General features: G+C 43.2%; 9 protein-coding genes across 9 annotated transcripts; 4 read left to right on the top strand and 5 right to left on the bottom strand.

Annotated features, from left to right (window-relative positions):
* Window positions 1–1512: 1512 nt before the first annotated feature.
* Window positions 1513–3091, bottom strand: Bfra_002058 (uncharacterized protein; the record flags this gene model as incomplete). The annotated part of the gene is made up of 2 exons (XM_037332482.1): window positions 1513–2104; window positions 2199–3091. The coding sequence occupies 2 exons, from the start codon at window positions 3089–3091 to the stop codon at window positions 1513–1515; spliced, it is 1485 nt and encodes a 494-aa protein (XP_037196636.1).
* A 443-nt stretch (window positions 3092–3534) lies between these two features.
* Window positions 3535–4350, top strand: Bfra_002057 (putative pre-mrna-splicing factor cwc23 protein; the record flags this gene model as incomplete). The annotated part of the gene is made up of 1 exon (XM_037332481.1): window positions 3535–4350. The coding sequence occupies one exon, from the start codon at window positions 3535–3537 to the stop codon at window positions 4348–4350; it is 816 nt and encodes a 271-aa protein (XP_037196635.1).
* Window positions 4351–4488: 138 nt separating this feature from the next.
* Bfra_002056 (putative mrna-decapping enzyme 2 protein) lies at window positions 4489–9196 on the bottom strand (the record flags this gene model as incomplete). Its single annotated transcript, XM_037332480.1, has 3 exons — window positions 4489–5748; window positions 6198–9013; window positions 9166–9196. The coding sequence occupies 3 exons, from the start codon at window positions 9194–9196 to the stop codon at window positions 4489–4491; spliced, it is 4107 nt and encodes a 1368-aa protein (XP_037196634.1).
* Window positions 9197–10159: 963 nt separating this feature from the next.
* Window positions 10160–11149, top strand: Bfra_002055 (putative ph domain-containing protein; the record flags this gene model as incomplete). The annotated part of the gene is made up of 3 exons (XM_037332479.1): window positions 10160–10234; window positions 10297–10514; window positions 10561–11149. The coding sequence occupies 3 exons, from the start codon at window positions 10160–10162 to the stop codon at window positions 11147–11149; spliced, it is 882 nt and encodes a 293-aa protein (XP_037196633.1).
* A 767-nt stretch (window positions 11150–11916) lies between these two features.
* Bfra_002054 (putative ribonucleotide reductase small subunit protein) lies at window positions 11917–13350 on the top strand (the record flags this gene model as incomplete). Its single annotated transcript, XM_037332478.1, has 4 exons — window positions 11917–11946; window positions 12039–12278; window positions 12341–12674; window positions 12731–13350. 4 exons carry the CDS (start codon window positions 11917–11919, stop codon window positions 13348–13350), a joined length of 1224 nt encoding a protein of 407 aa, XP_037196632.1.
* Window positions 13351–14156: 806 nt separating this feature from the next.
* On the bottom strand, window positions 14157–14746 carry Bfra_002053 (putative wd repeat protein; the record flags this gene model as incomplete). The annotated part of the gene is made up of 2 exons (XM_037332477.1): window positions 14157–14521; window positions 14671–14746. The coding sequence occupies 2 exons, from the start codon at window positions 14744–14746 to the stop codon at window positions 14157–14159; spliced, it is 441 nt and encodes a 146-aa protein (XP_037196631.1).
* A 1023-nt stretch (window positions 14747–15769) lies between these two features.
* Bfra_002052 (uncharacterized protein) lies at window positions 15770–17485 on the top strand (the record flags this gene model as incomplete). Its single annotated transcript, XM_037332476.1, has 3 exons — window positions 15770–16019; window positions 16066–16446; window positions 16518–17485. 3 exons carry the CDS (start codon window positions 15770–15772, stop codon window positions 17483–17485), a joined length of 1599 nt encoding a protein of 532 aa, XP_037196630.1.
* A 756-nt stretch (window positions 17486–18241) lies between these two features.
* Window positions 18242–20893, bottom strand: Bfra_002051 (uncharacterized protein; the record flags this gene model as incomplete). The annotated part of the gene is made up of 1 exon (XM_037332475.1): window positions 18242–20893. The coding sequence occupies one exon, from the start codon at window positions 20891–20893 to the stop codon at window positions 18242–18244; it is 2652 nt and encodes an 883-aa protein (XP_037196629.1).
* Window positions 20894–23091: 2198 nt separating this feature from the next.
* On the bottom strand, window positions 23092–23361 carry Bfra_002050 (uncharacterized protein; the record flags this gene model as incomplete). The annotated part of the gene is made up of 2 exons (XM_037332474.1): window positions 23092–23268; window positions 23323–23361. The coding sequence occupies 2 exons, from the start codon at window positions 23359–23361 to the stop codon at window positions 23092–23094; spliced, it is 216 nt and encodes a 71-aa protein (XP_037196628.1).
* Between the last annotated feature and the right edge of the window lie 2743 nt (window positions 23362–26104).

Here is a 26104-nt window from a genome sequence, read left to right as displayed (position 1 = left end):
AAAGCTCTGTGTTGCATGTCTAGTACCGTTGCCGATATTATTGGAATTTCGAGACATGAAACAACATGGTAATAATGAAAGCTACTGAGTAGTTATGATTACGTGGAAGTGCCGAGACCATTCAGAGATGCGAGCAAAACGAGGACCTAAAGTCTATGGCAGTTACGAATTATCGAATATAAAATTAAAATCAAGAACATAAGTTGGTCAAAAGTGGCAAAATCCTCAGACTCATGATACAGTAATAGAGTGATGAGCGAAAGCTACTCAGGGGTGCCAAGGATTCGAATGTGCAATCAGAGATGATAAATCGAACTAGCTACTATACCTGCGATCGCAGTGTTCATATGATCTAGACTGGATTCATAGGGATCCTATGATTTACAAAGACAGCGCTTCTCTCACAAAGCATTTGTAGGGTCATGCGTCCGAGACCATATTGAACTTCTGAGTGGAGATTTCGATGTTATTTTCTCTGAACAAATATTTGCATCAGCCCTTGAATAACAGTTATCAAGGTATCAATTCACGATAACATTTTTTACTATTAATTCTTCCCTCACAAATCACATCCCCCCTGCTAGTCTAGATCTGGATACCCTCAAGTAATGTTGAAAAAAATGACTTGTTGATTCTTCGCTATACATCATAACAGAAATGCTGAGGGGCAAAAAAGCAAGAAAAAGTCCACTACTATCATGCGCAGCAGCCCAAACAAACAAAAATTCAAGATTCAAATCCCATGAACCATAGAAACCAGACCTATGTGTTGCTCTTTTAAGCGAGTGATGCGTACCTTCCAAAATGGTCTAGTGCTACATTTAATTTATGTACACCTAGACAGCATAACAGTACAAGAAAAACGCAATTTCTCGCCAGCGTCCGCGAGACCATTAGCGCCGATAGGAGATGAATAAATTTTAGAGTAAAGATGTTAAGAAAATTGATTGGATTCTTGAAAGTGATTGTAACCCTTGTCTTGGTATGTAAGGATGATGTTCTCTACGTAGCTCCCCGGAAATCATTGGAAAATTGAAACGGATAATCTCCTGAAAAAATGACTTCGACTGCACTTAATTTATCAACTGCCGCACCGAGGACATGGCTGGTAAGAAAGTTGAAAGACTGTATTGCGTTATTCTCTAGGACGACTGAAGACAGTAAGTGCAACAAACAGATGAAATCACAGAAAGTCATAATTAGCGATAAAAAATTCACCAAGGAAAGGTAATAGGCCTACTAAAGCTATCCCCAGATCCCAATGTATACTGTCTTGATGAATTCTGCCGCAGATGACAGCATGCTGACCACAGATATTCTGATATTCGCCAAAGCAAACACTGAGGCTGTAGACAATGAGAGGTATGTACTATATAAATTGTAGAAGAAAAGCCGAACATTATGCAATGACTGCACACTTATTTACTTCTAGCGCTAAACTCAAAGAGGCAAAACTCAGGAAGCAAATTTCAATTCACAAGTACGAGCTACATACTCGGATCTATCATTGAATCATTCTTTGACTCCCCGTCGCTGTTTTTCTTTTCCTACAAGAGATCGTGCCATTGGAGACAACCAGATGTCTGGCCCCTGAACGTCCACAGAGCCTCTGTTTGCTTCTATCGTGGCCTCAATTTCTTTAGCAACAACACGATTGCTGCTAATTGTTGTCAATCCAGATGCCCATCCGTACAGAAACACGGACTGATTAACACCGGTCAGAACTTTTGAGACGTCATAAACGACGTTAGGAAGCTCGGACTTGATAATGGAAACATCCACATCAACTATGGAAATTGGTAATTGCCATTCCAGAGGAATGCTATACTCGGAGAGCTTTTGAAATTCCTCCACCAGCTTGTCTCTTGTCGACTCATGATTGAACCCGAAAACCAGTTCCATTCTTTTCTTTTCGGTGTCTGTTCCAATTGTATCTATGATCTCTTGGGCTCTTGCGACTGCCTCACGAGTACATATGAGCTTTCTAGCACCGCATGCAGGCCAGACAAGACTAGGTAAGAGTTGATCTTCGCTTTCCATTTCCATTTGTTTAATCAAAAACCGATGATGCCAGTCTTTTGATTCAACTTGGCCATGTGAAAGACTGAATTTCGCGTAATTAGCAAACAGGGAAATAACCTACCATTTTTTCGGATAAATGGGTGCACCCATCACGGGACACCATATTTTTTACTTACTCACTAATAAATGCGAATATCATCGTACAATCAACGTTGAGTGTTTCGGAGAATTTCTCAAATGGGTCTGCTACCATACGCTGGAGAACTGTCGATATCTCAAGGCTTGTAGGAATATCTTCAAATATCTGCACTGTAACTCCCAATGCCCGGATCTCTTGTAAAACACTAGCCACCTGCTTGGGACAATCTCGTGTGATTCTAGGAAGTACCATACGTACCGATGGGTACCGGTATTTGGTTCTGGCCAGTTTAGAAGCTTCTACGAGCAACCTGGCTTGCTTTAAAAGACCTTCTGGCTCATCGTCTGGGTCTGATTGAGCGAAATCCTCACCCTCATCATCAGTTGAATCATCTTCGGCCCATCCAGCCTTGGCTAGATCAAATATCATCCTTCGAGCAGTAATTGTATTGACTTTGACCCATTCAAGATTCTCTCCAGCTACAACATCGACCTCCACACTTTTAATATTGCTCTGCGCCGAGAGGTCACCTCGTTTAGATTTGAGCAGAGTTTGACCAGTAGTCCAAAAGAAACGTTTTCTCAGAGCTGTAATGCCCTTGCAACCCTTTGCTGTATTCCAAACAGCGGAATAGAATGGAAAATTCGAAGAGCTAACTGTATGGGCCACCTTTTCATCTTCAGGGTCTAAATTCGCAAGTCTTGTTAGAGATTTGATCTCAGATTGGAGGTTTGTCGAGAAGTGTCTTAGTTCAACTGTCTTGTCTTGCTTTCGCTCTTTCAAAAGAGCCTTGAATTGTTCGAGTTCCATCATCAGATTTTGAGATTTTTGAAGTAAATCTTTCACTGATCTCTCCGAGTTGGGCTCAGGATCTAACAATCTCAAAGCGTCCATACTTTCGGCGATATTCTTGCCATTCAACGTAGCCATGGTGGTAAGATCCTCCGTGAAGAGGTGCTTACAGACGAAGGCAATTTCTAAAGAGCGTCACGTGCACTGGTTTCATGAAGCCATAAAAGTAAGAGGCGTATGATACAACGAGGTGGACTCAACGGTCTGAGTTTCCTTGTCAAAAGATATGTATTGCAGTGGAGTAGTATATTTATGCATGTTCAACCGGTGAATGACTCTTCTCAAAAGAGATTGTCAAGACCAACCGGTTAAGTATCGGGTAAATTATCCTCATAGCCTCGCTCTAGCCTTACCAAATCTCCAAAAAGTCCGTCATCAAATCTACAAAAATTACAACCACAATTTCTACAATAACAAAATCCACCAATACTTTTCGAATTTCCCTTCCCCATCCCAGAGAAGTATATTACAACGCCACAGTAGATCCAATTTCAATTTTACTCTTCAAAAATAAAATCGCGATGCCCTCCGACGACTTGACGAAATGGATAACCTCCGAAGTCGACTTTTACACGCTCCTAGGCATCACTCCCGAATCTTTCAGTGTCTCAGAACTCCGTCGCGCATATCGTAAAACGGCCTTGCTCTACCATCCGGACAAACTAGGAGATGCCTTCGACCCAGATAAATACGAACAATTCCAAGCCGCGCATGATGTACTTGCAGAGCCAGAATTAAAACAAAAGTATGACAACTATCGCAATGCGCGCGTGCAGAAACAAAAGGCTGCTGCGTTATTTGAGGGCAAGAGAAGGAGTATGAAAGAGGATTTGGAGGCGAGGGAACGAGGGGGAAGCCTGGGGAAGAGAAGTAGAGAGGATGAGGAGATGGATGCGGAAATCAAAAGGCTGGCTGAGGAGGGCAGGAAGAGGAGAGCGAAGAGGCAAAGTATGCCTGTGCAGAGGGAAAATACGCCTCCGCAGAAGGAGAGTATACCCAAAGAATCAGACGATGATAAAATAGCACGCCTTGAACAACAAATCGCCGCCGCGAAAGCAAAGCGTAAAGCCGAGAAAAAAGTTAAATGTTCGACGCCAAATAAGACATTTAATGATAAGAAATCCGGCGATTTTGAGTATTCGACTCCACAACCGAAATTCAGAAACTCCAAGTCGACATCTACTCCATCTACAGCTCCACCTAAATATTCCTTTTCGTCCGTTGGGTCAAAAAAGGTGGGAAATGATTTCGCGTCTACCATGGAGATGTTAAGAGAAGCGGGGAAGAGGGGAGTGGAGGGGCCCAAATCAGATATGCAGTCCGCTCTGGACACTTAATCGACTTCAAACATTCTACGGCGTTCAGATATTTAACGGCGTTCAGACATCGCAAGGCGGAGAATTTTCTTTTTGAATTTAGCATGGCGTTGAGGATAATTATATAGTAATGTTAATAAAGTAATGCTTATAATACATCTACGTCTCAATCCAAGCGGGAGGGAAAGCTCTGACCCTAATATTCCTCGTATCTCCCTCTTCCTCATTCTTCGCCTCTACCACAAACTCCTCCCCGGCATCCCCCTCCTTCCCACCTCCCTCCATCATCCACTTACCCATCTCATCCAACCTTGCCAATCCCAAACCTACGTTTCCCACTCCACTCAACCATTTCCCTACCGGTCTCTTTCCACCCACCTTCTTGATATTTTCACTCCCTCTCAAATAACCTGCCAAATTGCCTCCTTTGTACTCCAGTTCTCCTATTCCAGGCAAGGCTTCTCCTTCGGGAACCAACATCATAGGTATAATCCTCTTTCTTATCACACCTGTATGATGCGTCCTAATCGTCAATTCCTGACCGACATAACATCCCTTCCCATAATCAATACCTCCCATAACATCCACATTGCTTTCTTGCGGTAGCGCACTCTCCCTCAATATCTCATCCTGGCCTTCGGGGACTCCAATCAGATATCTCCGAACTCTGTATATTTCCTCCTCTTGTATCTTCACTTCCTCATCTATACCCTCCAAATCCCGTTGTAAATCCCATCCCTTATCCGCCACAATTCTCTTTCCCATCTCGGGTGCCCGATGATCCGCGACCATAATACCAGTGCCCTCTCTCATTTTAACCCCCTCTTCAACTCCCCAACAACTATAAATCCCCATCTCTTCCTCGCTCACAACTTCAACCTCAAACTTCGCACGCATCCTATACCTCTTGATATGTTTCGCCAATACCTCCACTTCCTTTGCATCAACTTCAATCAGCCAATTTTCTCCTTCTTTTCCCGTTTCCCCATATTTCCCTCGGTCCGCATACAGATCCTTATAGATCCAAACATCATTTAATACCCTTCCCTTCGCATTCAAAAACGCAGAATAGAACCCCTTCTTATCCGAATTTAACCCCTCTTTATAAATATCATTCGTGATGACTCCCTGCAGGTATTTCATCGAGTCTGGTCCTCTCAAGGATATAAGTCTACGAGTCGAGAGACGCGTGACGCCTTTTCTGGCTAATTTATGGAAACTAGATTGGGCTTGGGATTGTGGTTGTGTTGAACTTTTAGTTGAAGCGGGAAGGGAGCTTGCAGATGAGGTAGGAGTAGAAGAGTATTTGCGAGTCCTCGGTATCGCACGGGCGGAGCAGAAGGTACATATATATGATGTTGCAGGAACAGTAATTGTTCTTTTAGACATGAGTTTTGATATCGGTTTCATGATGAATTTCTGTGGGATTGTGTTTTCAAATTATTGAGGTATAGCTTGGAGTTTGGCAATAATGTAATGAAGCTTCAATTCTCGTTGATGTTGATGACGTAATAACGAGTTATCTATACGCTGTTGGTGATTGGCTGAAACTTACAGCATTATTATATCTGGTGAGGTGAGGGGCAATTACTCGCATAATCAATGTCACTATATTACAGCCAAACGTTACAGTTACAGTGAACACGTTCAATCACTTCATATTCACATATTCAGGTAAAATGTAGAAACTAATTATGATTTTACTAATAAAGCAAGCAACCACATAGCTTTGGCAAATCTGGGTATTTGGATATCACCGAACGAATGCTCCGAATGCTACCAAATCCAAACTCCCATTGAAATGCCAAAACCATGCAAAACAAAAGGAAAAAAAAATGATACAACCTTAAATGACCTCCTTCAATAACCCTACTAGCAACTGCGTCTAAGTAATTCAATAAGAAGCCTTTGTCGGCTGGAGATATTGGTGCTTGGCTTCCACGGCGTGACGAGCCCTCGCCGTTTCCTGATGCCAGACTTCCAACTCTAGATCTGGATGCAGCACTTCTCGTGGCATCTATGAGATGGTTAGAAGAAGGTCCATCATGCGAAGATGTTCTAGACATTGAACTAGAAGCTGCCATTGGTGATTTCCCGAATACCGAACTGGCAGCGGGGGTAGGAGATTTCCCGAACAATGACAAAAGAGCATGCTTTTGTTCGGTTGACTGGGGAGCTTGGGAGGTAAAGGATAGTGGAGATGTCGATGGGCCGGCCAGATTAGATGGTGCAAGGTTCGGCGAATAAGCAGCAATGGTGGAAGCTCCAAGAAGTGGGGAAGCTTTGACTGTATTCGCTTGTGGCCTTTTGAGGATTTGTGGTTGAAATGATTTCTCTGATGAAGACCCCTTGCTACTGTTGGGCATCTCCGATCTAGTGGCCGGTTTCTTGGACAAACTCCCATATGATTTAGTATCTTTATTCCCATTGGCTGGACGAGCGAGGATTGAAGTGGCTCGAAATGGAAGGTTTAATTCAGGGTTCATTTCTGGAATCTCGTGACTAGCTCTGCCAATTGGAGTATTTTCTTTGGTAGCTGCTTGTCGAAGAACTTCGGGTGGCGAAACAACTTCTACTGCGCTCAATTCCACCGCTGAAGGCGATTTGGATGGTAGAACTGCAGCAGCTGGTGCCGCAGCCAGCGTTGCCGGTTGAGCTGCAGGACTTTTGAACATACCCAATAACATTGATCGTTGGTTTTCACTGACGGGGGGACGAGCTGTTTGACTCTGACTAGCCGTACTAGGAATACCTCCTTTTATACTGGGATGAGACTTTGATGATTGAGCTGCCTCTGTAGGAATAGGAACAGGAATAGAGCGAGAACTTTCTCCTGGAAGCTCAAGAGCTTCAGGCAGCGTAGTATTCGGGTGCGGCTGAGTCGGGCCTTCAGAAATCAAAGAGTTGGAAGTGATATTTACATTTACTTCGTCGCGAGTCTTGAACGCGTTTAAAAGTAACAATGAATGACTAGTGAGTGCAGCAGCAGCCGGTGCCTCCTTTGGCTGCGGCAGAACCATGGTAGAATGTACATTGGGAAATTGAGGAGGAGGCATAGGGCCAGAAGTCGTAAAATTGGGATGTGGAGGTTGCTGCTGAATATGCTGTGGCACTATTGTTGAATGTACCGGACCTCCGGTAAACAACACTTTCTGGGCATTGGGAGGGAGTGGCTGAGGATGAATCAAAGTGGGTTGATATGGATGACGTTCTCGCTGCTGTGGAAGTTGTGGTTGCATATGCTGCGGGATCTGCTGAGACATATGTTGCGAAGCTTGCTGTAACATGTGCTGTGGCGGTTGCTGGGAGATCTGCGCTGAGAATTGATGTGACATTTGAGGTGGCATTTGAGCTGGCATTTGAGCTGGCATTCGTTGCCGGATTTGCTGTGGTATCTGCTGCGGCATCTGATGGCGATATTGCATATTGGGAATAGATCTTTGATCGGAACGAACTTGGGGATCGGGTTGCTGGAAGGAATAATTCTGCATTGGACGTTGCTCTTGCTGTTGTTGTAGTGGGAAAGTAGGTGGAGGTGGTTGATTTGAGATGTGTGAAGGATGAGGTACCTGATGATGAGGAGTTTTAGGAAATGGTATTTGAGTAAAAGTATTTTCTAAAGGTGTTTGCGGATATGGTTGAGTTGGCGGTGGTTGATCCGCAGGAGGTTTACTATGTAAAAGAGCAAGCAATTGCTGCCCTGAGCTATGCGAAGCTTGTGATTGAGTAGGGTTAATGGCATTGGGTTGTAGTCCCTGAGTCGATGGTTGGACTTGCATTATAGCAGAAAGAGCTAGGTCGGCAGCATTGCGTCTAGTCCGTTCAGCATCATGCGACACAGGTGCATTATAATTCATGCTTGCTTCAACCAGTTGATCATCCTCAGTGATACCTTCATCGTGGCTGATATTTCCTGCTGCCTCCAAGTGCTGGTTATTAGCTGCCGTCCTTGCATCCTTTTTCTTTTGATCTAAAATCCACTTCTTAAGTGGAGGTAGGAATGGTGCCACCATGTAGAATTTGTTGGCATTGGCGGCAGCCTCTGGTTGATTTTGTTGCTGCCCTTTCTTTCGATAAGCTGGAAGATCAGATAACCTCCACCAATCAATTTTACTAATTTCTTTACGAGTTTGTGCCTCAAAATAGGTTTCCCTGGGAACGTTTCTGAAAACGTATAATCTGATCTGTTGGCCATGTCCCGTAACATCGATGCCTTTAACTAGACTTCGATCTTTGGGAACAAGCCCTGACTGTTCAAGGTCATAACCAGTCTCTTCGTATGCTTCACGTATAGCACATGTAAGGTCGTCCTCATCTTTATTAATCTTTCCACGGGGAAAGCTCCAATTTGCACCCTTCTTCCAACCCTTTACAAGAACGACTTCATCCATATCCGCGCTCAACAGAATCACACCCCTCACTGGAACTCGGGTCTTGTATAGAAGAAACTCCTCAAAAGCTCGCATATGTATACTTTCTGAAAAGTTTGAAAGTAAAGGGCAATGTAAAAATATCTTGAGGCAAAAGTTGCGAAGGGTCATCGAAGGTAGGCTTGGGTCCAGAGGCCGGATAAAATCTTCGTAGTACCATTGCGCTTCTTCGACTTGAAAGCATATTCGAGGAACGTGTGATAGATCAGCCGCAGGAATATTGATTATGAATCGAACACAAAGGTCGTCCAGCCCTGGAGATTTGGTATCTGGTCAGTCAAAGTATTTGGAAATGAATACCAACATTGTTGAGGCTGTACTTGAGAACAAGGCGAGAGGGTTCTCGGAATGGGAAAGATAGGAAATGATAGAAGAATCTACTTGATAAGCTATCTTCAATACTTACAGTCTTCTAGCTGCAATTTTCTGTCTGTCATGTTGTCTTCGCGTCACAAGCATATCCACGACTCGAGTTTCTTTTCGGGGCGGGGGACGCGCAGAAACGCTTAGGCCAAAACAACCTAAAACCAAAATGATACAAATATGAAGACTTTGTGGCAAATACAAAGTAAATGGAATAATCTATCTGATAAGAAAGCTTGCGAATCTTATTCCAGTAGATACGGCAATCACAAACTAACGTGAGCTTACTACTGTTGTTGAAGGTAGTGAAATGTGGAGTTGTGAGTGGATGAGTTGGTTGTTGATATGGTTGGGGATAACTAATGAGGCTGAGTCAAGAGCTTGACTTCAAGCTTGAAACCCAAATAGGGAGCTGGAAAGCCACATTTTCATTTGTACCCAACGCCACATATCCTCAGCCACCATCACACGTGACTATGGCCACGATATCTGAAGATAGCTAGATCAAAACAGGTAAAGCTTGAACTCGACAAAATAAGGTTTACTCTTCACTCTTCACCGGTGGTCCCTCAGATCTGCAGTTCTAGGTGTCGGATGACGTTATTTTGATACAACAATACAGGGGCGCAGTCGAATCTTGGACAAAAAAGTTGCCAGCATGAAAGATAAATGCAAATCAAGCTTTATTGCAAGCTTGTAAGAAAGAGTTTATGGGTAAGTAATTTAAAGTGACAGTATTTCTCTTAAAGACATTTTCTATTTCTATTTACTATTCATTGAAATCCAAAGACATTCATATTCATGCGTCAAACTGGGACAATCCAAAAATAGTTGTTATCAAGCGCTTTCTGAAACGACTCATAATCGACAACCACCAACGAAACGAAGGACAAACAAAACTTACAGAAAACCCCTAATACAACGGATAAGACGTTTAACGGCTCTGGGTTTTGAAATAACTTCTTAAAGAGAAGAATATCCTTCTCGAAAATTAATCAATTCTGCATTATAGCCACACTTATCCACACAATACAATTATGGCTTCATTTGCAGCAAAATTCATCAGTAAAAAATTCCTGGGGGAATCAGTCTCAAACAAGTTCGGATCAGAGGTAAAATACCAGTTCACAAAACTTCCATCTCTCGAAGAAATAATTTACTGACAGCTTTTCAGGACTTGTACTTCGAAACTGTTCCTGCTTCTCGCTTGGATGGTGTGCCATCAAAAAAGAAGACACAAAAGAGAAGAAAAGCCATACCTGCTGGCATATCAGAAAAAGATGCAAAGATTCTTACCAAAGTCAAGCGCCGAGCTTATAGACTAGACATGAGTCTATTCAATTGTTGTGGAATTAGATTTGGATGGAGTAGTGTAATCGGTCTCGTTCCTGCGTAAGTTCTTTCCCTGCCCATGAAAAGCTTTACTGATTTAAAACAGCATTGGAGATGTTATTGATTTGTTCATGGCGCTTATGGTATTTCGAACATGCAGTCAGGTCGATGGCGGACTTCCAAACAGTGTCAGATCTAAAATGATGTTCAATATCGCGCTCGATTTTGCCGTTGGTCTCATACCATTCGCAGGAGATCTTGTCGATGCAGTTTTCCGCGCTAATACTAGAAATGCGCTCGAGCTTGAAAGACATTTGCGTGACAAAGGTGCGAAAATATTGAAGGCAAGAGGCGAAAGATTACCTGCCGTTGACGTTACCGATCCGCATGAATTCGATCTTTATGATCAGGAACTCTCAGATGAAGAACCTCCACGATATACATCCAGAGCAAACACGGAGACTGTCAGTCCTCGTGAGCCAGGTGGACGTAATCGTCACAGTTGGTTCGGATATGGCAGTAGCGCACCCGTAGAGCGAACAACACAACCTGATCCCGAACAAGGACGTCGTGTCAAGAGATCAGAGCGAACAAGACAACCTGATGTCGATCAGAGTCGACGCGATAGAACAGACGCGCAAGACCCTCCACTTCCAGCTCGCCCTCAGAAGGTTAGGAAGAGTGGTAGACGTTAGAGAAATTGTGATTGCTATTTTGAGTTTGAAGGATGTTCTAGGAACGTTCCATATTTGAAGGGTTCCGGAAAGGTTCTAGGATGGATCGATTTTTTAATGCCGACACGATTCCCTTTGTTTGTTCAGTAATTGATGACGCCTTGGTTTGTAAGTAACAAGAAAACAGATTTGGTTTAGGCGCGGGGCTTTAGATGTAATATAAGATACCATACCATAGATGCAAATTAATGAAAGTGGAATTCCATTCAATCTGGTAAACATCTTAATCTCCACATCGTATTCCATTGAAGCCTATTCAAATCCAGATGTACTGATTTCTGAATCATCATGACTGATTTTACTCCACCCATTATCAAGACTTTCACCAATACTTCACGCGTTACCGTGGTTTCCTATTGATCTTCAGGGATTAAGATCTGATAAGTTTGCTTGGCATTAGGTGGAACTCAGTTGAATGAGCTGAATGGTTGATTATGTGGAATAAGTGGTTCAGTGATCAATGTACATTGCGTTGCAAATTTCCCAGCCTTTTTTTCGACGCGAACGCGAAACTTAGCGCGTTAATTATTTAGACACGTGACGCGTACCGAAAAGCTCTTAAGAACGCGGTTTCTCTTGTTCATCCTCGGACTCATTCACACATACACATACATACTTTCTATTCAATACAACATATAAAGTCAAACAACTTCTCGACCTCTTTCTTCTTTACATATTCTACCTACCAATAATCAAAGCCTTCTTTACGTTCAATTTATTAAATCACAATGAGTCTCCAAGAAACTCCCTCAAAGACTGTACGTTTTCACGCGCCACCCCTCCATCCGTTGTTTCCCCTCAATTCATTTATTTTACGCGTCAACATTATACTGACTCGAAACTTGTACAGGCTGCCTCTGGCATCGAAAACATGAAGATGGAATCACCTGTCAAGAAGATTAACTTTGCCGGAAAAGAGAACTCAGCATTTGATGCTGACGCGCCAATTGTCGAAGAAGTTAAGAAGCCAATTGTCGAAGAACAAAAGATTGTTGCAGTTGCTCCAGGAATCAAGCCAGAAGAAGCAGATGAGCCTCTTCTCCAAGAAAACCCAAACCGTTTCGTCCTCTTCCCCATTAAGTACCATGAGGTAAGTCGCGTCTATCTCTTCACGTGTCAACGCGTACAGTGCTAACATATCATTGCGAACAGATCTGGCAAATGTACAAGAAGGCAGAGGCATCTTTCTGGACCGCAGAAGAGATTGATTTATCAAAGGATCTTCACGACTGGAATGAGAGACTCAATGACGACGAGCGTTACTTCATTTCCCACGTCCTCGCATTCTTCGCAGCATCCGATGGAATTGTCAACGAGAACTTGGTCGAGAGATTCAGTGGTGAAGTTCAAATCCCAGAGGCTAGATGCTTCTACGGTTTCCAAATCATGATGGAGAACATCCACTCCGAAACATACTCCCTTCTCATCGACACATATATCAAGGAGCAATCCCAAAAGACATATCTTTTCAATGCTATTGAGACCAGTAAGTTACAGCCGTTACCACTTCACATGTGGTATTTCATCTAACATACTCGATAGTTCCTTGTATTAAGAAGAAGGCCGACTGGGCTGTCAAGTGGATTCAAGACAAGAATTCCACCTTTGCTCAACGTCTCGTCGCTTTCGCTGCTGTTGAGGGTATCTTCTTCTCTGGATCTTTCGCTTCCATCTTCTGGCTCAAGAAGCGAGGTCTCATGGCCGGTCTCACCTTCTCTAACGAACTTATCTCCCGTGATGAAGGTCTTCACACCGATTTCGCATGCCTCCTTTTCTCCCATCTCAAGCACCGCCCATCTAAGCAAGCCGTCCAAGACGTCATCACCGAAGCTGTCGAGATTGAACAAGAGTTCTTGACCGAGGCTCTTCCTTGTGCTCTCTTGGGAATGAACTCCAACCTCATGAAGCAATACATCGAGTTCGTTGCTGATCGTCTTCTCCTTTCTTTGGGTAACGATAAGTACTACAAATCTGCCAACCCATTCGACTTCATGGAGAACATCTCCTTGGCAGGAAAGACCAACTTCTTCGAGAAGAGAGTTGGAGATTACCAAAAGGCTGGTGTCATGGCCGGTACTCAAAAGAAACACGAGGATACTGAGGCACAAACTGAGGCCAAGGCAGAGAACGGCGGTGACTTCAACTTTGACGAAGACTTCTAGATATTGTCTTCAAAGTTACCTCTATTTTTCTTTATCTTTTTATGTCAAGATGATTGGCTTCGCGTTTAACTTTGTACAACTCTTCACTTCTACACGGGGCCTGCATACATAGATGTGTTGCGGGTTGGTGGTTTGTACAAATAGTTCTTTATCATGAAGGAGTTGTGGTGTTGGGAAAACTTTGGGTTGGCGGCGGGCATGAATATGAATTTTTACAACAAATGTCATTTGGACATAGATGAGGGATCGATCGGGATATTATGGTGGGAGTATACCATGATGGGATGGATGGATAGGATAATTGATGATATAACTAGTTAGCGTTAACGAATACAATTTTTTCCCTCACATGAGGATCTCATTTGCGCTTGCTGCGATTGAACTGTGATTGATTCTCACCGGCTTTGCATCTGACTGGCTCTTGTTTGAATTTCCTGGATAGCTTTTGGAATATCTTGAGATATATCGAAAAGAGGCGCATGTATATCTTCTATGACCATAACTCCACTGCCATCCTAGCCATGCAAACTTCCATAGTATACCTACTGTCCGCACTAGCACAACTAAATCCATATTATATACAGGTTTCCACCTCGAACCTCTAAAGTTCACCAAAGAGCAAGGAAGGATCCATTGACGATATGGTGATAACTGTTGTGACGCAATGCATAGATTTTATCTCTGTCGAGAAGGTGCAAAAGGAATGCGCAGACCTTTTGCTGAATCCGCCAATTACACATCAATCTTGTGCCTCTTCCTCTTCTCCCTCACTCCCCCCTGAACGATGTGATCCCTCAGTCAACAATTCATTTCTTCCCCTTCTTCTTCTTTCCCTTTCCACCTTGTGGTTGCGTCTGTGTTTGCGCTTGACCCTTTCCAGCATCCTTCTTCTCATCCACTTCCTCCTCTGCCGGCGCCTCAGCCATATTAATCTCCCCCAACCCCTCTTTCTCCTCCGTCTCGGGTAATCCGCACATGAGCTTTCCGAGTCGTCCCATAATTTGTATGAGGCGCGATACTTCTGCAGCTTTGTTGGTGGTGTATTTGAGGTTTACGCCGGAGTGGGGGTTGAAGGTTGTGAGGGTGAGGGTACCGCGGGGTTGAGATTCTGGTTTTGCGGAGGTGGAGGGTTGGGGGGTGGAGGTCGGTTTGGGTAGGCGTGGTTTGGTGGCTGTGGAGTGTGTGGTGGAGGGAGCATGGGGGATGAAGGTGCGTGCAGAAGGGTGTACTTGGTTGTTATGCGGGTCTGCAAGAGAAGGAGAGGGTTAGCTTAGTTGCTTTGATTGGGAGGGGGAGAGTTGCAAGAAAGAGGGGGGACACGTACGGTACTAGGATGTGCTTTCAACAACAGCGAAGATTGTGTGAGCCATTCTTGGGCAGTATCTAAATGTGGCATTTTGTTTTTTCTTTGCGGTCGATGGACGCTGAGATCGAATGTATGTATTTGTGGTTGATTCAATAATTGGTTGGTGGATGATGAACCTTGGTGGATTGGCGCAAGTTGAGACAAAGTCGTAGGAGCTTGAAATTGATGAGCGAATCTTAATTGATCAGATGTTAAGTTCAGTTCAGGTGTTCCTTAGCGTGAATGCGGGGTCAAGCGAGGATGTGAGGCTCTGCGGGCCGGAGATTTACCGATGGCATTCTCAAATTTGGTGTGTATGTTTTATGAGACTTCACTCGAGGGAATCTGGGGTTTAGAGAAAAGATATTACACTGGTATTTCTAAGTGGAAATATTAGGTATCTGGGGAGACGCATGGAGTAATGCAATCTTCATGTTATGCCAAAACTTCAAATCGGAAGTTCAATTGCTTGATAAAGTCATCATTGGGGCATAGGCAAGCACCCAGGTAGCTCCTATAAAGATCTTCTAGTAGATCTCGGGGTAGATTATTCTGTAGTTTTAGGGTCAAGATACATCCTTATCTGTACAGAAGACCTCTAGAAGCCGTCTCAATGTGCACACTTTTATTGCATGCAGAAACTTTTCATTGCTGAACACTCAGTCAAAAAGACAATAGATAATAAATAAAGTAAAATAACGAAACATGATACCAATTTCGATGTATCTTATTACGGACTAAGTGCTGGGTTCACCTTCTCAAATTTTCATCCACAAAAGTCACGGGGCAGCTCCTTCCTGTTTGAGGACAAAATGCTCTTTCCCAAAATGACCAAGGCAGTGAAAGCATCTTGATGTCGCACTTTTCATCTTGCACCATCACTCCTATAGACATGCATTGTATCTTCTCTGTTTTTCTGTTCATGTTCTCCTCTTTTGCAAATACTTTTTAGAAACACACATAGTACAGCGTTAGGCGGACCGTTCTCCTGTTCACACTGCAAAATCGTCACTTACTTATCTTCATTTATTTTATGAACTTAACCTCTCTTCATCACTTTCAACTGTTATAGACATGCCTACAGCAAAGAAAGCAAAAGTTTCGAAGTTGAATGGTGAGGAGAAGCCAAAATTTGACGTTCCAAAAGGCAACAAATCGGCGCAGGAAACACCGGATGCCAGTTCTGCCATTGAACCTAATGCACAAATAGAAGTGTCTTCCGCACTTCCTGAGGTGCATCAACTCCTTCAAAGCTTTTCCGAAGAACAAATCGCACTGGTGTTATCAATCTTGAAAGCAAAGCCAGATGGAATATCAGTGAAAGGTACGACCAACAACTTTCCATCATAGATTATACTAAATCAGCTTAGATTATTTGAATGAGTTCCGAGAATCGATCATACTCGAAGAATCACGAAGTAATCGCATGGTAGATTCAGGAGAGTATTGGAAACGGCAGTTCGAAAGCCAATGTATTCGTACACATGAACTTCAGACTCGCGTCAGAAGTCTACAGAAGAGCCTACAACGCTGTCGTATGTCATCTATAAGATCTGAAGATTCTGAAGAAGAGGAAATCCCGAGTATCGCCCGGCGCTTCTCTGAGTCTCATAAGGACCAACCTTTGGAACCCGGCAAAAAGAAGAAAAGAAGAAGAAATGAAAGTCTAGATACTATCCCGAATGAAGACGATGAAATAGGAACCGATATATTGGGACATAATCATGATCATATGATGGTTGCTACTTATCGTAAGTCACAATACTTTCTCCTCTTGCTTTGTTGTGTCAAGTCGTCTAGTTACTTACACAAATTCCTGCAGTATATGAAATCAATAAATTTCGTCGATCTCTTCACGCTGAATCAGCGATCACCTCGTGCCGTGAGCTGATAGTATTGAGTTGGAAGGCAATCTCCGACTGCATTCCCAAATATATCAATGTCAGAGGAACAAATTACCATACAAAAGACATCAAATGCCTAGCGCATCTTATGAGCGAGATTGTTGAGTGCCAGAAGAGCTGCGTTGGGGTTTCAACTGAGCATTACAAAACTATCGCGGGAAGAGAGTTGGTGAGGAAATCGAATATTACATATTTCATGTGCTCTTTCTTCGATAAAGCTTTGAACGAGATGCACAGGCTGTGCATTACGAAAGCCAAACTTCCAATTCGTTCAGACAATTCGGCATCAGACCGCGTCGAAGTTTCTGCGGATAACAATGAACCCTTGATGATACGATTTTTAGCCAACCTTTTAATCAGCATTCTTCGAAACATCAGTTGGCAACAGAAGAATGACCTGCATAAACAGACATTTGAAGGCATGCTCGCAATCATACTCGATCACACCGGTAAAATGCTTTCCGAAATCATATTCAAGGAAGACGTTGCCAGTTCCAGATTACCGGGAAACGTTAGTTCTGGAGAACCCTTCCTTCGTCTATCTCCAAACGAGTCTACATTAAAGTCCAAATACCTTATTTACATACTTGAGATGGCACTCAAAATCCAAAAGGAAAATATGGGTACTGGACCAACAGAAGAACTTCTAAAGGTAGCCAAAAAAAAAATCCAGAATACACTTAAGAATAGTATAATTGGAGGAAACTTATCGGGGTTGAAGGTGCCGGACCAAATTGTGGAGGAACCAGTTGATATTCCGGAATTGGAAGGATTAGAGATGTATGGGGAAGAGTGGACCATACAATGTGTGTTTACGATGATCGAAATGGATGAAGATGAGGATAGTGAGGAGGTAGGAGGTAGTGGGGAGGCAGTTGTGGGTTGAGATGGTGCAGGGTGAGATCTTGAAGTCGGGAGCTGGATTTGCTGAGATTTAGATGAATAAATTGTGGAGACTGGGATTGGTAATATAGGAGAAAATCTAAATAACAAGAGCTGGATTTAGAAATGGATGTTCGGATTGCGTGTTTGTGCTGGGCTATATATAGGTTGAGTCTAAGATATCACACAGAGACTTGTGAATTATATCTTGCTAATACTGTGGAACATTTGGGGGGATAATCTAGTTCATGATAGTTTGGCGAATCATTCGAGAAAATTCTGAATAGATTTGAATGAACATGATGTAGTGCTGTGCTGTGATATCGTTGTGTGCAATGTACGAATGAACATGTATTGCATCGATTGAGTCATAAATGATAGATAAATAAAAACCATATGCATATTTATCTGATGAATGAGCTAGAAAAAATCTCCCCGAAACCCAACCTACTCGCCAGCACTCCCGAGCTCATCTAGACCCCATTACGTAGCGCAGCGCAAACCCCATCCAATCCAACCATAACCTATCCAGTCCAGTCCATTGCATTGCCGTGTATTGATTGTCCTTCCCAGTATTGCATTTCCCCTTGCAATCCGAAAGCTCCTAGAATTCGTCGATGCGTGTCATATCATATCATATTACGCAATAAACAAGATTCGTTCCGGTCCGATCCATCCTATCCATCCATGTCCCTACCCATTCTGGTATACCCCAGCCCAATCCATGTCCGTTGTATCCTAACTCCTCAAAAGAAACGCCTCAATTCCCAGTCCACCCAGCTCTCTTAGCAGCATCTCTAGCTTCTTTCTTTGCTATCCTGGCAGCTTGTCTAGCTTCTTTCTTTGCAACTTTCTCCTCCTTTCTCAAGGCCATTTTCTCCTTCCACGACTGAATTCTTGTCTTCTCTGGCTTCTGCGCAAGTTTAGCTTCAAGCTTTTGTGTCACTGCAGCTTTCTTACTCATAGCCACTGCAGCTTTACGTTCATATTCCTCTGCCTCTGCACTCTTTCCTTGCATCTTCAACCACAGAGACTTAGATCTGATTTGTGCCTTTAGAATTCCCTCATCTAATGGGTTTCCCATGTTTTGTAAAGAGTGCAATTGATCCGCAATAGTCTTCTCCACACCTGCAAATTGCGAACCAAGTTCAACTGTAATGCGAGCACTGCGTTTGGCGGCCTCAAGAGTCATATCTCTAGCTGCATTGGTAAGCTGAGCAGTGATTGATGACGCTCGCTCGAGAGCTTGACGTTTGGCTTCGTCGATATTGGCTAGTTTCGACTGGGAAGATTGGCGTACATCTTTGAGAACCTTCTCAGCCGCGGCGCGAACATCTGCAAGAGTTTGACCATCGGCGATAACAGTGTCCTCCTTGAAGAATGTGTAAAATCTGTCCAAAACTTCTTGCATGGCTTGAAGAGAATTGGTTCCAAAATCGACTTGGAAGGTCTCGCTGATGCGTGGCTTCTTGGTGGTAATAATCGAAATGTTGAGAATTCCATGAGCCTCCTTCTTGGGAATTAATAATACAATCCCATCGCTTGAACTAAAGGCACGCTCCGTATCGACTGTAGTATTACCCCTAGTGATGTTGATCGACATTGCCAATTTGGTGAGCCAGTTAAGCTTCATTGCCCGGGGAATTCGAATCAAAACTTCTCTGTCCCCCATGATTTCCGCCACACAGGAACTACACTTGCTTTCTGATTTGGACTTCTGTTGTTGGGCATGTGTAAGTTTCGAAAAGTCTACTTGAGGTTTTGAAAGTCCGTTCGGGGGCGACGACTGTACAACGGAAGGTGTTGAAGTAATGGTGGCTTGGGTTGCAGAAAGATTCGTCGCAAATGGTACTGATGTTGGAGTTATCGGGCCCGCTGACATGGTTTTGCTGTTGATAGAGATTGCCGGTTGGTTATAAAATGGGTAGGGCGAAAGGCTGGACGTGAAAATGGCAGTTAGTACGCTCAGGACGAGCAAGCCAAATGGAAGTAAAGATCTCCACTCCGCTAAGTAACGGGACCATTCTTTATTGACGGGTTTCTCTCGATTCGCAGGGATTGTATAGGAACCGAGATTCTTAATCACATTAGAGGAACTTGCAGGCTCGTGAAGACCGGTCAAGTAGGCAAGATTTCTGTTCATCTGCCTAGCATCGATGTTCAAGAAAGACGTAAGATCTATTGGTAAACGTTGATGGATGATGCTTCCTCTGCCATTTGTCTCCCGGGATTCTAAGCACATATGAATAGAATGTTGATCTAAAGACATACACGGAGCTTTGTTCAGTAATTGCTTGTGTGAAATAACAATCGATGGTATGGTATGACGACTCATGAACTTTCTGGCAATGGTTCTTGTGCGTCGTGCTTGTACATCGTCACTATCAGAACAGTAGAATATTGCCACATGTGGTAACTCCCATTCTGGCTCAACAATAAAGTGATCTCTCTCTGGGACCGAATGGTAGCTGTAGTGATCCTCGAGATTTAACTTTATGACATCTGGCTTTTGTGGTTGATCCTCGAATTCAAGGGTTTGAGCAGACAAACAATCATCAACCTTAATCTGGTAACCAGACGAGTGCATGAGTTCGATTTCCGGCGTCTTCTCGGAGCCAAAAGCAGATACAGGCACAACATTGTATATTTGAGATGAGTTTCGACTTGAACGCTCCTGGCCTTCGACAGAAGCAGTGACAGAGCTTGCGATCTTGTGTATGATATCTTGTTTTGCAGAGTGGCTGCCTACATAGAGGATGCGGAGTGGGTCTTTAGTCGATAAACCATGCTTGGTCATCGTTTGTCGAATTGTCAGAATTAATTGACTTGGTGGATTTTGCATGCTCAAATCTCTCACGGAAGCGGCAGTTTGTTCTTCGGTGAACTCTGCCACTGTATGTTTGACTGATACATTCTCGGCTCCAAGGCTACCAAATGGTTCTTCAAATTCGATGGATTGTGAGAGCGGGGTATCGGAATCGTCATGCAAGACAGCAGAATTTCGACCGATGGTAGGATTATTGAAAGAGTTATTGATCGAGTTATCCAAACCAAAAGCGGGGATGGAGGAATTGTGTGTGTATTGATCCCCACTTTCATCACTATTCTCAGTATCTGCAAGGCTCTGCATATCGTCAGGACGACCAAATTCCACTGAAGCTATCGACTCGGTGGCGTTCTCATCATGGCTCTCATCATCTGTATCGACAAACTCATAAGTAGATTCGGAGAGGTGACTTTCATCAGATGGGGACTCGCTGAGGGTCGACATGTTGTTGTTAGAAGTTTGGGTTTCGACCCAAGTAGTTATTCTCGTATCGATGGACGGAGTAGGAAATCGAAAATCGTTGGAATGCTCTTCAGGATTTGGAGATGTCAAATCTAGAGGCGGGAGTCCGCTGGATGACTCCATGTCATTAGCTTTTACGATATTATACCGGAACACAAATCTCGAGCAAATGGTATGTGAAAGAAGTGAAATGTGAATGAACGTGAGGGAGGTCGAGTGAGTAGCTTTCAAGGACACGGGTAAATAACAAAGTCGACACGAAGAAGAGGAAGCGGACGAGGAAGAAAGAAAGAAAGAAAGAGGGAAGGTCCTACTTCTTATTAATCTGACCTTGATTAAGGTAGAGGATCCCCGAATTTAAATTTCTATGGAGAAAGTACACCGAGTGCCGTAGAATAATAATGGGGAGCAAGAAAGTGGGAGGAGTTAATTAACTTAGTACTTGCCGAATCGTTTGCCTATTGGCAAATCGAGGTAGCCCGGGCTTTTGGTTGACCGTAGAGATAGGCAAGGTGATAAGTTTACCTTTGGAATACTGAAATACTGTCAATATGGTATCAAGAATATTGTATGGTGGGAAAATTCATGAAGAATCTCGTGTTGCACCTCGTACCAAATACGCAAGATGTCTTTCTGAAGGAGTCTCTCTTTTTTGCTGTAATGGTTGTTGTGTTTGAAATACAAGACGCAGGCGGCAGGTTTATCTCGTTATGATGGATTTTGGACTGATTAGGTGAGACCCACTAGTGTCAATGCGGGGTACCCTTATATCCTTATTCCAGCTTTACATACTTCCGTACCTATATGTGTGCTAGGCATGTACGGCATGGCATGTGTGATATGTGCCCAAGCGTTTTGGGTGGTTATCGTAAACTGGGTTACGATAAGCAGAATTTAGGAGGTAAATCGTAAATCCGTATAATACAAACATGTCAACGGCATAGAGTGAAGTATTATATGAGAATCATATTTATTCATCATGTTGTCTCTCTATGAACCATCTATCCTTCCTGACCTCACTTCACATCCATTTGTGCGGCTACAATATGTTACATTACCCATCACATCACATCACGTCACATCACAAACACACGTCATCTAGCCTAGCTGGAGATGCTATCTAGGTATCGATATTCTATTCACATCCACTCTTGATGCATCAAAATCTCACCTACATGATAGAAGGGGGGAAGGATAATGAGAGCATCGATGGTCATAGAGACATAAAACACCTACCTACTGCACACGTATGTATCAAAAGAGACCAGCACTACCTGTACCTAAACACCTACTCGTCGATACGTTTACTCTACCACAACGTCAGCACAAGTAAATCTTCCAAGATTCCCTCTTTCCCAACTACCCTCCTTCCGCTACCCACCCTCCTCGAGCCAGTCATCCTCAACTACAACCTGCTAGCCTCCTACATATCAGTGGGTCCTGTGGAACATACATGAACTCACATTCATCATCTGATTCATATTCCAACCCCTAATAGTGATTGATCCATAGATTACGCATCTATCGCCCTCTAAGGATATCAAGAATATATTAATTTCTTATCGTGCGAACTTGCGAGCGTGACTTCAGACCAATACCTATCAACCTCAACTCAAGAAATCATCTCTCCAGGACCTTCCTTTTGGGGTATTCAATAGTACTCCTAGTATCTCCAAAATCTCCAAAATCTCCATCTATAAACAAAAGTTCAGTAGTATCCATCGTTGCTAGCTATTCCTTCCATCACACAAACTTCTCTCCTTCCTTCTACCTCTCCCCAGATAATTATCAGATCCTCAGGTTGCATACAATCATTCATTCGCAAGACCCCTTCCCTCCTTCTACCCCACTATGCATCAGCCCCACCATAATCTATTCTATTCTTAAATGATTTTCGCTGCACGGACCCAAGTCTGAACTTACCTAGGGGTAGGTATTAGCATTATTTCCAAAAATGTATTAGAGAAAATCATAATCTACTTCATCGCTAACATCATCGCAATTGAGTGAATAGAAATTCACAAGACCTACGAAAAGCCGGCCATGCTCCCTCCTCTCTCTCTCCTCTCGAGTCAATCAAATATATGACATCAAGAATGATCACCAAGCTGGCTTCAGTCTGAGCTTTGAGGAGGATATGGATAAGTTTCCTGTGTAGGTATGTTGCCATGGGATTATATCATCCGTTGTGTGGACGACATACTTTGATGTTTGGTAGGTTCCCTGATTGATCCGAGCTCTATGGTAAATGGAAGCTACCTCCTCCGATGATGGCTGTGGAAAGATTGGCGGCTGGATGCTGTCATTATGAATTCCACTTCTCATCTCTTGCTTCCAAATAAATGGGTAGAGATTGACTTGCCCGATTCATATGCACTGGGTCTGATCTGACCTTGCAATTCTTCAAGAACTCCACTATGAATGTTGAGCATAATTATGCCAGTGGCAAACATCGGGGCGCTGGTGTACACGTTTTTGAGTAATTGCTTAGGGGCTTGCTACCAAAGATCAATCACACAGGATCCTCACTCCCATTGTAACATTCTGCTTACTCCGAGCCTGTCATTTTCAAAGATTGTGCTTCGAGGCATGACTTGGAAGCGGGAATCAAAGCTGCGTGTGTATTGCCATGGAAGAAGTCGTATCCACTTTTTCGATGTTCTTAAGAATCCCCCAGGCGGTTGATCATTACGAGGCTTGCATCTTTCAGGATTCCATATTTCTGTATCATCACTCTTTCATGTACACGATTTTACAAATTCTTCTCGAGTGTTTGGCCTAGACCGATAAAAGCTCGCGAACAGCCTAATGTCTCGAAGACCTCAACCATATAAGTAGTTATGGAATGGGATTTCCGTGGATAAATTTGAGAATGAACCCCAGTTTGCTTTGACGAACTTGCACACCGCGCACAATCATTCTTCACTCTTGCGAAGCACCTCAAGATATCATAGAGAAAGACATTATCCTGCGAAGCTTTCCCTCTTGAGGAGAACCTTATTGTGTATTTGGAGATTTTCTCGGTCTTTCTGATTCCTCACGATCGTAACTGGGGTCCAGAAACGAATTTTTGGCAGTTCTTGGTTTGGTTCCGTTTCCAAGAGTTCTCCGAAAGTGAGCTTCGCCTGGTTGAAGTTTACTGAACCACCAATTCGTTCTTGATGTCGGATTGTACCTCCACATCAATGAATGAGTCGATTTCTGCTTCGTTGGGATCTAGACACCAAGGCATGAATTCTGGGAGAAGTAAATGCTTCGAAAGTGATTTTTCAAGGCGCTCTGCATAGCTTCTATGAGCAGGCACAGTTTGGGATTTGAAAAATGGTCCTTCACAATCTGGAAACATCGTCTCAGATTTCTTGAAGTTGTCGGAAAAGTAACCATGGCCATTTAATGAAGACTCACTATTATTCACGCTCACCCCATGCAAGTATTCTGACCACGAAATGATAGTGGTAAACGATTTGAAAGTATCTAGCGAAATGCTAACACCGAGTTCCTTTTTGGTGTCCATCAGTACCTCGCTTGTCAATAAGTATTCTATCCCGAAATCTTGTAGATGCAATGGCTTCTTATCTCTCGAGCTGATATACCCAGCAATATGCCCAATCCTCTCACATCTCAAAGGTTATAACCAATTCCATCGGCTGGTGAGCTGGATCCTTAATATATACTCCTTCCGACACGGTCTCGGCCACTGTATGCGTGAATCCTACATATACTCGACAGTCTGAATTAGATTCATCACAATCTATTCTCGGTATACACTGCAACATCGTGCCGCTTGAAAAAGAATGAAATTCTTCAGGATCATAACTGTTTGAACCTACCTCCACATCTGTCTCCATTCTTCTGATTCACGATCGGTAAAAGATTTTAATGATTTGAGTGTCTAGAGTTGATGTTGCTCTGATGCTTATGATTCTATCTCTGTGTACATATATTGCTATTCTGTATAGTCGAAAATATGGGCTTGTTAAGATCACGAGTTTGATGTTGGAGAGAGGTACTAAGGGGTAAGTACCAAGTCCCACGTCGTGACGTGTGTTAAATACTCGTCCATTTCAATCATCGCTTCAGATGGGAGTAACGCTTTCCACTATATATATGATTCACAAGTGTAGCAGGGCGGGTCTTTCTTGGAGGTTCTCTCATATTGTGATATATCGCATGGGATATTGGGGATGCGTTCTTCGAGTAGTATCTCTTAGCTCGGCTGGGTAGTCTGTGGTTTATCTGGGTTGCTTTGTTTCTTAACTCGATAATTTGTGGGACATTGGCTCGAATGACTTGCGAACGTTAGCTTGGTAATTGAGCGCATTGAGAACCGTAGCTTGATAATTGAATGGATCAGAACCTTAGCTCTGCAATTTCCTCTACAGAAGTTCTGCGCTAACTCTCATCTTTCGTTCTACACGCGCGCTCGTCGCAGTGATAACTACGCTCACGAATAACCAATGGGGAAAAAGTTTGTGAGGGTAAAAAGAACAAATATGTTATTTAGGATCAAGACATAAAAGTGCACTATGTTACAGACTACTACTAAAAGAAACATGAGATATGGGTTCGAACTTCACACTTTGAGCTTCGTAGAGTACTATATATGCCAAGGTCGTTTGAGGGCTTAGAGAAGGGACTCGTGAATCTCAATCTAAAAGCAAGCTCCTATTTTAATTTGCGTATTTCGTCATTGTGTCGGGATCTCTTTTGACGCGTGCTCTATTGGTTTGTGGTCAAATTGTGTGTTCTTTGGAATGTACTATTAGGGAAGTAGGTATTCTAGCAAACACGAAATTCTTTGACAGTGGGCAGAATGAGAAGATGTATATGTTCTGAACATCTTAGAACTGAACTTTGAGATTGTACGTCGTATCTTGTATTGTCCCCAACTCTGGTGTGTTTCAAGAAATCTTTGAAGGACTCTACTTGATCTCAGAAGCTGGCGCAAGGTGCGAGAGGGAAGCTGTCAATCCTTTGCAGGTTCTGGTCCCTCATCACTTTCATCATCATCACCGACATCACTTCTCAACTAAAGATTACACATTAACATTCTCTCTCCCCTCCGTCTACAGCTTCAACTACCACCAGCGAATACTATCGAGTCTCGACCCTCCCAAGTTCCAACTTTCTTTTGAAGATCCGTCTAGATATTCCCGCTCCAATTCGTCATGAACGAGATCATTTCGTCGCGCTTCCAATCATCATTCTGAGGATGCAATAGCTCAGCAGGCGATAGCAACATAAGTCAAACACCCATGGTAAACCCGACCAGTCCTTAAGACTAGCACAATAATTCAGACACCACCTCGAAAATTTTCCTGTTTACGAGATATG

Source organism: Botrytis fragariae (assembly GCF_013461495.1).
Source record: "Botrytis fragariae strain BVB16 chromosome Unknown tig00000006, whole genome shotgun sequence".
Classification (NCBI taxonomy): Eukaryota; Fungi; Ascomycota; class Leotiomycetes; order Helotiales; family Sclerotiniaceae; genus Botrytis; species Botrytis fragariae.
The sequence above is the reverse complement of the archived record's forward strand: the minus strand, read 5'-3'. Positions and strand labels throughout refer to the sequence as shown.